Raw genomic sequence first — 11596 nt, forward strand, 5'->3', positions numbered from 1 at the left:
GGGCACTAACATAATGCAAAATATTACATTTTGGATGTTATTTTATTCTGAGGTTATGTGGTTTTGGGTAAGTTTGACAAAATTATTTTAAGTGCTTGTTCTATTGGAGTGCAATTTATAATTCATTATTAGGTCGCGAAACACACTACGTGGAAAAAAGTAAATTAGAGGTAACATTACCTTAGACGCCATATGTTTTTGCATCTACATCAATCATAACTAATTCATTGTTTTTAAATCTAAATGTAATAATGCATAACCTGCTCCACGCCAAGTATTTGAGACTAATCTAGATTCCATGGTTCTTATGACTCCTTACCACCTGATGAGTTGAAAAAATTGAATTAGGCTAAGCATTGTGGTACTTAAGACCATAGGCATACTTAGATTAGCTTGTGTGTGTGTTCCATTAGGACTTAAGAATTCCAAGTATGTCGATTAATTGCAGAGAATAATCGCAATATTTTATATATATCATCATAAGTGATACTATGTACATACATCCACCAGTCTGGATCAGTATGTCAATTTGAATAGCGTGCTTCATTCTATTCTCATTAACCCCGCCACATGTCATGGCAACACTTATACTGAATCACATTGTGTGCATGTGAATGCATGTCCACAGTCAAACGGGTTTAGGTGGATCTTCCTTGAGAATGCCTTGAGACTGAGAATGCCTTGACAGCACTGTTCTTCCAGGATCTAACATCTGTACATCCTGAGGGGGGCAGCAGTGTCTGACAGTTCATCCTAGCTGTGCATGGTGCTTCCAGGGGGTTGGCCTCGCCTCTCCCTAACCATCACTTCTCTTTTTTTGAGGGATTGCTGCTCTGTGTAACAGAGTATAATGTTATTGGCTTTACACTTTATTTGTGTAGTAAAGATTACCACCTGTAGGTGTTTGACAAATATTCAAACTCAGGTGTCAAATTTGGATTTGGGAAGTGTGGGGGGGGTTCTAAGCTATAGCCATGATAGCAGGATTATAGGCTATTACGAAGACCTCAGGTGATATTATAACACCCACATACCAGGTGAGATTTGTACACCCTCAGCCCAGGTGAGATTATTACATTCTGAACAGCTAATCCCAAACATCCACCGCCCCGCAAACAACTCCAAGCGGTTCACGGTGAAGGGGCGTCAGGTGGAGGACTACCCAGTGTACCTGTCGTATTCCGTGAACAATGATCTGTACCGCCTGCATATCCTGGGGAAAGGCCTGGCCCAGGAAATGTGCCGCATCACCAGCAACCTGTGCATGGGCTTTGGAGCTTTTGTGGACAAGCTGCTTTCGCCCTGCATGTAAATCTCCCCCAAAGGAGGCCCTGCTCAACCCCTGTTAGGGGTATGCCAGGGTTATCGAACTAGGGTTAGCTTGTTTTTTGCTTTTTCTTAAGACAGGTCAAAGGGATAGACAGGGATTTTGGCAGTGATGCCCCTTCAAAACGTCCCTGCAGTCAAACTAACTTGTCTGTGACAGTTTTGATTATAGTAGCATTCCATTGTTATCAACATTGCAAATAGACCCTTAGTCTATGGGAAAATCTAGCATTTCTAGTTAGCATTTTCTAAATGCTAAAATGCCTGTTCATTCTAATCTGTACACAGAGAAATTAAAATTGTAACCATGACTTCATCCAACTCGAAGAAAAAAATAATAATCTATTAACAAAATCCCAAACTATCCCTTTAATTACATAAAGATAGGACCTGTTTCCAGGACGATTCTGTTAAGCTGCGTTGTTCATATTTGTACCTTTCTGTCAATAAAACACCAAGAACATTCAGTCTTTGCATAACTCATACTTTTGAACGTACCTTAAAAAGTGTCAAGGTCAGACTAATGAAATTGTAGTTTGTGCCTTGTGGGCTATCTTTTAAAAACTAGGTGCTTGATACCTGAGTGATTGTGATATTTTGTGGATACTTAGCATGTTGGAGTCAGACACAGGCAACCCTAAGAACTCCATGGGAGTTTAAGGAGAGATTGGGATAACTACACCTCTGGCTTAACTGCTCTGGTCTTTCACTTGTTTGAGGTTTCTCTTTATGACACTTTTTAAATTGCTATCTCTCACTTTCCAGAATTGAAAAAAGTACATCCCACTTTCTCTTTCCCCAGATTAACATAGTATTTATATCTCACATCTATCTTCAACCGGACCCTGGGCCACCTCCACCCCAGGGGCCACCTGCTCCTCATCGGGGCCCAGGGTGCACATCCCTGTGGTGCCCCTGGATGAGGCTTGAAGGCCAGTGGGTACAAGTTGGTGAGGCTGGAGGTGTACAGGTTGGTGACGCTGGAGGTGTAAAAGTTGGTGAGGCTGGAGGTGTACAGGTTGGTGACGCTGGAGGTGTAAAAGTTGGTGAGGCTGGAGGTGTACAGGTTGGTGAGGCTGGAGGTGTAAAAGTTGGTGAGGCTGGAGGTGTACAGGTTGGTGACGCTGGAGGTGTAAAAGTTGGTGAGGCTGGAGGTGTACAGGTTGGTGAGGCTGGAGGTGTAAAAGTTGGTGAGGCTGGAGGTGTACAGGTTGGTGACGCTGGAGGTGTACAGGTTGGTGACGCTGGAGGTGTAAAAGTTGGTGAGACTGGAGGTGTACAGGTTGGTGAGGCTGGAGGTGTAAAAGTTGGTGAGGCTGGAGGTGTAAAAGTTGGTGAGGCTGGAGGTGTACAGGTTGGTGAGACTGGAGGTGTACAGGTTGGTGAGACTGGAGGTGTACAGGTTGGTGACGCTGGAGGTGTAAAAGTTGGTGAGGCTGGAGGTGTAAAAGTTGGTGAGGCTGGAGGTGTACAGGTTGGTGAGGCTGGAGTGGTACAGGTTGGTGAGGCTGGAGGTGTACAGGTTGGTGAGGCTGGAGGTGTACAGGTTGGTGAGGCTGGAGTGGTACACATTGCCGCAGGACTTGAGGGTCGGGGTGGACAATGTGACAGGTGTTCTTTGTGAAGGCCAAAAAGCCATAGAAGAGGAGGAGGTGAGGCAGAGGCTTTAGGAGGGAGAGCTGGGTTAAAGTGGAAGAGAAGGAGGAGGAAAGTTAAGTAGTTGAGTTTGGATGGCACTGGGATGTGTATAAGTCTAAGGCATTCAATTACTATAAAGCCTGAATTAGTCTAGCTCGAACTGAAACCTCATAGAAAATTAAATATTGATTCAAGTGGTTTTCTGTGATGGCTAGGTTTAGTCAGCAAATTAACTCATTTGTTTTATGCTGTTTTAACATTTATCAACCTATTTCCAAGCTCTCTCAAAACCAGAAACTAGCTTTTGCATGTTTAAGATGTGTTCTTCATTGTGCTCTCAACTTGTGGCATTATGTTTGACTATATAAACTTTTGGCTTGTTGGTTAATGTTAACTTAGCTTATGATTTTAATGAATGTATAAATCTTTGTCCTCCATCTATCTGCCGGTTTGCCTTCTTCCCATATTGCATCCTGGTACCATGTGTTCTCCTGGTAAGCGACACACACGCACCCAGCCATTCACGCGATGTAAAAGAAAACCTGATTCATCAGACCAGGCCACCTTCTTCCATTACTCTGTGGTCCATTGGTCCGTGCTCAGGTGCACATTATAGGCGCTTACAACAGTGGACGGGCCAGCATGGGCAACCTGACTGGTCTGTGGCTACGCAAACCCATACGCAAAAAACTGCGACCTTTCTATCAGTACCAGCATTAACATTTTCACCAATTTGAGCGGCAGTAGCTCGTCTGTTGGATCGGACCACACGGACCATTTATCTGTTTTTGTACCAGATAGATGTCCGCAATGTTTTTCCGCACCCTTGCCACAATTCCAAGGCTTTCTTTTTCTCCAACACGTGCATCCATCTTGGTCCGACTCTGAATCAAGATTAAGTCCTGGGTTACAACCAACAGCCTGGCCTTCAGATATGCCATCTACTGATCAGAGTGGATGACGTCCAACACCACTTCTACAGGGCATGGTGGTAGATCGTATGTAGTTAGAGATGGAGGTGTGAACTGAACGTGTTTCTTCACAGCCTGTTGTATAAAAGTTGAAGCAGCAGGACGAGGGCTGCCCTACGGCCTGACTGGCTTGAGTGTCTCTTTCTCTGAATTTTTGTTTGGCATAGTAGTTCTGGCTCTAATGGGAGCCCTTGAAGGCTCCATGGACCGCCTTCAAGGGCTTAAGGTTATGGAGGTTGACGTATTTCACCACCCTAGATTGATTCCTCTTGGTCTGGATCGGTCCCAGTGGCATCAGCATGGGATGAACAGAAGTCTTATCTTTCAGCTGAGATATTGAAGATGCATTCAGTCCTTCCTGACTCTTCCCATTGCATGTGGCATTCCTCTTCTGCAGTAATGGGATTCTGGAGGGAGGAGGTGGCTTTGTTACCTCAGACTCAACTTATTCCATAGATTTTAAACTGGATGGTCCTCGCTGAGCCCTCTTCCTGTCCTCAGTCAACTCTAGTACTGGTATTCTGGAGAGTGGGTGTGAGGTGTGTTAATGAGAGGAAGAAGTCTTTCAGTGGTCTTGGGTTACAATGGTTTGGTAGGCTGAATAAAGTTGGTAATGGCAGCCCTAATAACATTCTCTATTAAAGTGTTGTCTTCCTTAAATGGTTTTAAGAATCTCCTAATTTCTTGAAGCTCATATTTTCTCAAGCTCAAAGCTAAAACTTTTAATATTTTATTGTGATCTTCTTTAATAATTATATCTCAGGACATCTGCTATACAGTATCTCACAAAAGTACACCCCTCACATTTCATGTGACAACACTGAAGAAATTATACTTTGCTACAATGTAAAGTAGTGAGTGTACAGCTTGTATAACAGCATAAATTTGCTATCCCCTCAAAATAACACAACACCCAGCCATAAATGGCTGGCCTGATCCAACAGACGGGCTACTGTAGCTCAAATTGCTGAACATTTTAATGCTGGTACTGATAGAAAGGTGTCAGAACACACAGTGCATCATAGTTTGTTGCATATAGGTTTGCGTAGCCACAGACCTGTCAGGGTGCCCATGCTGACCCCTGTCCACTGCCGAAAGTGCCTACAATGGGCACGTGAGCATAAGAACTGGACCACGGAGCAATGGAAGAAGGTGGCCTGCTCTGATGAATCACGTTTTCTTTTACATCACATGGATGGCCGGGTGTGTGTGCATCACTTACCTGGAGAACACATGGCACCAGGATACATTACGGTGTGATGTTTTGGGCAATGTTCTGCTGGGAAACCTTGGGTCCTGCCATTCATGTGGATGTTACTTTGACACGTACCACCTACCCTGAGCATTGTTGCAGACCATGTGCACCCTTTCATGGCAACAGTATTCCCTGATGGCATTGACCTCTTTCAGCAGAATAATGTGCCCTACCACAAAGCAAAAATGGTTCAGGAATGGTTTGAAGAACACAACAATGATTTCATGTTGTTGACTTGGCCTCCAAATTCCCCAGATCTCAATCCAGTCGAGGATCTGTGGGATGTGCTGGATAAACAATTCCGATCCATGGAGGCCCCACCTTGCAACTTCCAGTATTTAAAAGATCTCCAGCTAACATCTTGGTGCCAGATACCACAGCACACCTTCAGAGGTCTAGTGGAGTCCATGCCTCGACAGGTCAGGGCTGTTTTGATGGCAAAAGGGGGACCCACACAATATTAGGCAGTTGGTTATAATGTTATGGCTGATTGGTGTATGAGTGTTTAATATTTTCAAAATGTTGCCTCCGTCTCTCGTATAGTGTAGCAGACTCATGCTGATTAATAGTGATGTGCATTTCGCGATTGATTCATTATTTTTGAATGACTCTGGACTCACAAGTCCTTTTTTCTTGTGACTCATTCAGTTATATCCTTCATTTGAATGTTTGGCAGTGGATTTCTATAACATGATCACTTGGTTCGTAACCGGGCAACCAGCTCAGTTTTCTAATCAAATAGATCAAGCCAGGAACATAATAAAGACATGTTTATAACTGACAAATGAATGCAGGCTACAATAATGAATATACTGTAGTTAGTTGATTACTGATGACATGATGAACACTGATGAATACAAGCACCGAGGCAGTATTATAAAGACTTAAATGATAATTGGACACATGGTACAAATACGAATGTGTAGAAGTTTATTATTGATTTTCATGATGAACACATCAATTTATACACCGTGTGTTAGCCTAGCTTAAGTAAATAAGACACATGAACGACTGACTTGTTCAGTTTTATCATTCAACTGAACAATTGTTTTGTTAATTTCAACAGCTGGCAGTGGAGTTCTGCCCTAACCACTGAATACCCTGGCTCCCAGCTCTGTAGCCTACTCCATGAAACCGCTGTTAGTTTTACGTTTGCAAAGATCGATCAAGCCGGCAGCATTATGAAGACATATTTGTAACTGATAATTGGTTGCATGGTACAATAATGAATGTGTAAAAGTTTATTTTAGATTGTCATGATAACCACAACAAATTTAGCACCGAGTGTTTGCTTAAGTAAAAAAGACTTGTGAACGACTAAGTCGTTTGTTTTTATTGTTATATTGAACAATGAGCATTTGTTCACCACCGGGAAATGCAGCATTTTTTTTAATTTCAGTATAATTTTCATTAACACAATCAGATTAAAAAAATAAAATAATGTATTATTATACTTTTAAAATGTTATTTCAGTTTGAATTTTCACAGGGCCCTAGGCCTTCTGGGGCCATTGGCGAATGCCTACCTTACCTAATGGTAACGATTGCCACTGGGTCTTTGCATATCAAAATGATCAAATACCACTATTTGAAATGCTTTCAATTTGATGTGTCAAACTATATGTTTTTTCTGTTAGAATTTACATAATTCGCATTCGCTTCAGCTGACACCTGGCTGGAAAGTAGCTGGAAATCAATGACCAGAGACTGCAGTTATTTTAATATTATTAGGATTGATTTATTAATAAATGTGACTATTGCAATTTGTTGTTTTATTGAGTACTCAGTTCATAATGGTAACTAGACAGATAAACTAAACAAGCTAGCCTCCCTAGTCTGTTGCCCTAAGCAACAAATAATATTACATTACAAATATTAGAAACATTTTCCCAAACTCACAATGAGATATTCTGGTAACGGATAGATATACTGTAATTATGTGCACCTTTGAATGAAATTAACACATGAGTAGTTTTTCTTTTAGACCTACAGTAGTAATCCCGAAAACCCTAAAGATTTAAATAATAAATATTCGTTATTATTTTCATTTTGTCTTCTAAGAGTTGTCAGTACTGAATTTACTCTACCTGAATAAAGAGTTATTAATGATCCAAAAATAGTAGTTTGATGTTGATTTGTCAATACTTTAATAAACAGCTAAATACAAATTCCTGGGATTCCAATTCAAGTTAAACAATCGTGAAAAACGAGCATTCATTCATTTGGGATATGACATGTAAAAAATTAAATATAAATAAATTAACTTGGTCAGTGGAAGAATGCTGATCATACATTAAAGGTAATGTTCTAGGAGATCATTCTTAATGTAAACATTCATCCTGGGATCTACCCTTAATTTAAATACTCTAACATACTGTGGGGATGATGACTAGCCTGGAATCCAAACTCAGTATCAATCTTTTTGAAAAGTGCAAAATTTTGTTCGGATCCCAAGTAGATGATTGTGTTGGATTAAATCCATTCAAGGTGAAGTTTGTTATTTTTTTGGAAGAGCACACGTGCACTTTTTACAACACATTGCAAAATACAGACACATTTTGCCCTATGTTGGCACAGATTATCAAATTGGAATGTACTCTACAATTCATTTTCACACTCTTCTTCCTTTACCTAGAAAAATACTTTTAAGACTTCATTGTGTTATAATTCATCTCTTATCTTATCTCCTTTGGGCCGGACCAGTCTACCAAGGAAGAGGATGGAGTTGGTCTTGGTGTCTTTCACCAGGAAGATGAATGGATGGTCAGCATAGAACAACTTGGGGTTCTTCAGCTTATCAGTACCAAAGACACTGGTGTCTATGGGGTTCCCATCTGTGCCCCACTCCATGGCAGAGGCATGGAAGACATTAGACAGGTACAGGTCCTTCTTCCCAGAAATGTTGGACAGGTCTGCCTTTTTCTTATCCACAGCCTCAGTCAGACCCAGGGCCCCAAGATGTTTCTGTGTGAGAGGGAAAGAAACAGAGATAAACAGGGAGAACCCATGAGGATTATTACTGAAATCTCAGCCACATAAGAGCATCAGTTTTGTAAATGCTATTGTAACCAATGACCAGGGGTCATTTTTAGGCATTTCCAGTACCTGGATGTTGTGACTGACTTCCATGCTGACTTTGGGCAGAGAGACAGCCACCGCTGTCTCCTTGAGCTTGCCCATCCATGTGTCTAGTTGCTTACTGGTCAGCAGCTTCTCTAGTCTCTCCAGTGGCTCTACATTGTAGGGCATGAAGAATACCAGGCTGGACTTCTTATGGGCTAGGGGTATGCTCAGGATGAACAGCTTATTCACTGTGTCCTCATGAAAGCCATAGAGACCTGCAAGTACACCCAGTATAGTTACAGATTAAGACATTTCTAAAGCGTGGATTTCACACTGTAATGAAAACCTCACAGTTCAGTCCAAATGTACAATATTATATTTTTGGGGGCGGCACTGGTTCTAAAAGTTGCACTACTGAGCCAAAATAGGTCCCAGAAAAGTGTGTACTATGTCATGCATGTGACGATTGTCATCAAAAACAATCGCTTTCAAATTGGAAATTTCATGTGAGGTAAGTAATGTATTGATTCTATCTATTGATTATACACATAAACAACATATTACATACATTGCCAAAAAATATTTGTTGAAGTCCCAGACTGCATCTTCAAAGGCTATGATGTCATTAACTAACCTGTGCGGTGCATCATGGGTACTCCAATGGTGTGAGAGCGGGGCACCAGAAAGCCACGGTTGTCCACCATCGCATGGTGGAACTGTTCATCCCAATGAGCTTTTCAGACAAAACGTAAATGACAATTACATTGCTAGAAAAATAAACAAAAGAGAGGATATTTAGCAAATATTTGTGCTTTGTAAGAGAGAACTAACGTTTGAAGAACATGGCGTTGATGATCATGGCCCCATCAGTCTTCTCCACATCTTTGGTGACCTCAGGCAGCTTGCCATCGGTGGACTTAGCTGCCCAATCATTGATGGACTTCACAGCACTCTTTTTGTCTTTGAAGTTGATTTTACTGTGGTCATAGTTATAATGCTTCTTGCTGTTCTTGACAAAAGCATCTATGAAGTTAACCGTGCTGGGGCCGTAAAGGCGATTGCTGATTTTCCAGGTGACATTGCGGGCCTTGGAGTCGGTGACTTCCTCCAGGAGCTCGGCCAGACCCGCATGCAGTTGTTCATCCTTTACCTTGTCGGCGCTCAGCACGGTCTTGACCTGAGAAGCAGTGGAGGCCTTGCCCCCGAGGGCGACCAAACCCAGGGATGAGGCCACCACCACAGGGGAGATGAGGATGTTCTCCATGTCCTTCTCTTTGGCAATGTTCTGATAGAGGCTGAATGCCAAGCTGGCACTGTTGTCAGCCAGGAGGGTGGCATGGTTACTCAGGACCTTGTCTGCTGATGTGGCGGTAGCAGCAGAGGCTGCCGTGGCCAGGAAGGCCATTGCTACCAGGTTAGTCACAATTTCTAGCAGGTTAGTCACCATGGCTACCTGGTTAATCTCCCACTTGGTGTCAGCAGGACCTGGAAACAGACAAAGTTGATATGTTAGATTTTTACAGTGGATTTATTTAAAGAGAATCAGAGCAATTACAGCCTCAAATTCCTCATGTAGAGGAAAATGCAATTATATTTGGCCTGGACTTTCAGAACAGACAACCCTATGTGGGCCTTCTGTTAATGTTTTCATCAGTCAAGTTAAGGAGATAATTCCCTTCTGCAGTGTTTTCTGATATTCAAGGAGAATACCTATGACATTTTAAACAGTCTGTGCATTTACATGTCAACTTTTGAGGTCATGCATTGAGGGCTGTGGTTGTACCCGGAAGGATGTGGCTCAATAATATGTTTTCCTTCTGGATGATACAGTATTTAGAATAAGTTTATCTGACTGCCCTGCAGGAGGACTAACCAGACAAGTTTTAACAGGATCTAAGCTGCAGAATCTAAACAAATGGATGGAATGCTTCCTCTGAAGCGTGGAATGGATTACCTTCTTTTCATAGCAAAAAGTTGAATCTATCAGTTTACAGAGATTGTCATTTCTTTAGTGTAGGAACAATGATTTTTCAAAGTATTGTTTGAAGATCAGCTTATATTAATAGTATATATTCTGAGTTTTTCCAAAAAAGTTTTGAGTGAGGAACAGAAACTTTCAACCTTCTGTTCCTCCCTCAAAATTTTCATTTTCAACTTTCTTGGAAGAAAAAGGTGCAGTGGTCTCTTAATTTTTTCCGGAGCTGTATATTTGCAGTATATTACATTTACATATGTATTACTTCAAATCACAGCCATTTTTAAGCCATAAATTAGAAACATTGTAGCTTGTAGGCCTACAAATATTGGTAAAGATTATTGGAAATAAAACCTACAAATCCCCTCTGCCACTGTGTTTAGAAGAGGATGTATATTCCAATTGACAATCATTCATATCTCTCTGAACATGTGTATAAATTACACTGATTTTTTCCCTCTTGTTAATCTATATAATGCCTGCTTACCACTCTGTAAGACCAAGCGCTGTGTTACATTTTTACAGCCCACTGTGTTACAGCCCCCTGGGAGAGACAACTGTGAGTCAGATCAGAGCACAAATAGTCTGTTGCTGGGTGGCACCGTTACTAGTAAAGTAGAACTACCATTTAAGCAGCACTGTCACTGTTATGTAATTCATTCAGTAACTGTGGACTGTTAAGGTGAAGCATCTAATTATCCGGCAACTTTTTTCATGCATGCATCTTTTCCTTTTAACAGGCAAGCAACATTGCTCAACGACATCAAACTTTATTCTAATGCAAAATGGAGGGACATCTCACATTCCTGGTCAGTAGTTTTCCTGCAGTTAAAACAGTACAGTGAGTCCCCCTCCCCCTGGTCACTCCCATCACATTTTCCTTTAACTTACCAGACTTTTCTCTAGCGTCTCTCACAGCGTTCACAAGGGCAGATCCTTCAGCTGGTCTATATACCTTGGAAAATCAATGTCTAGAAGTTGGGAAAAGGAGTATTTCAATGAGGTGCAGGGATTTTCTAAGCACAGTGAGCTGAGCTGGGTCCTCCCCCAGTGTCCAGTTACTCTGAAGCAGCTATGTGAGGGGGACTTTCCCCTTCCAGGTCCTAAAGCCTGATCCTCAGGTTCTATGAAATTCAGAGTGGTGTATTCCTGAATATTACTACTGAGGCTGTATTATATTCCTGCTGTAGTAAACTGGCAAACTAATACAGCATCTGTAATGTTGTCTACTGTATAGTTTTAAACCATGCATCATAGACCAAAATTATAGTTTACAAAACAATGCTGCACAAAGTTTAAAATTTCAGATTGACAGATCATTAAATATATCAAATTCCATGAGACCAAATAATAATAGTTGTTAGGGTGT

At 41.5% G+C, this 11596-nt stretch overlaps 1 protein-coding gene across 1 annotated transcript; it reads right to left on the minus strand.

Moving 5' to 3' along the window:
* Positions 1-7319: 7319 nt before the first annotated feature.
* On the minus strand, positions 7320-11262 carry serpinh1a (serpin peptidase inhibitor, clade H (heat shock protein 47), member 1a). The gene is made up of 5 exons (XM_010870664.5): positions 11119-11262; positions 9084-9737; positions 8887-8985; positions 8295-8527; positions 7320-8153 (listed from the first exon to the last, which is right to left on the minus strand). The coding sequence occupies exons 2-5, from the start codon at positions 9697-9699 to the stop codon at positions 7851-7853; spliced, it is 1251 nt and encodes a 416-aa protein (XP_010868966.3). The 5' UTR covers positions 9700-9737; positions 11119-11262; the 3' UTR covers positions 7320-7850.
* Positions 11263-11596: the final 334 nt, after the last annotated feature.

This window comes from Esox lucius, chromosome 7 (assembly GCF_011004845.1).
Source record: "Esox lucius isolate fEsoLuc1 chromosome 7, fEsoLuc1.pri, whole genome shotgun sequence".
Taxonomy (NCBI): Eukaryota; Metazoa; Chordata; class Actinopteri; order Esociformes; family Esocidae; genus Esox; species Esox lucius.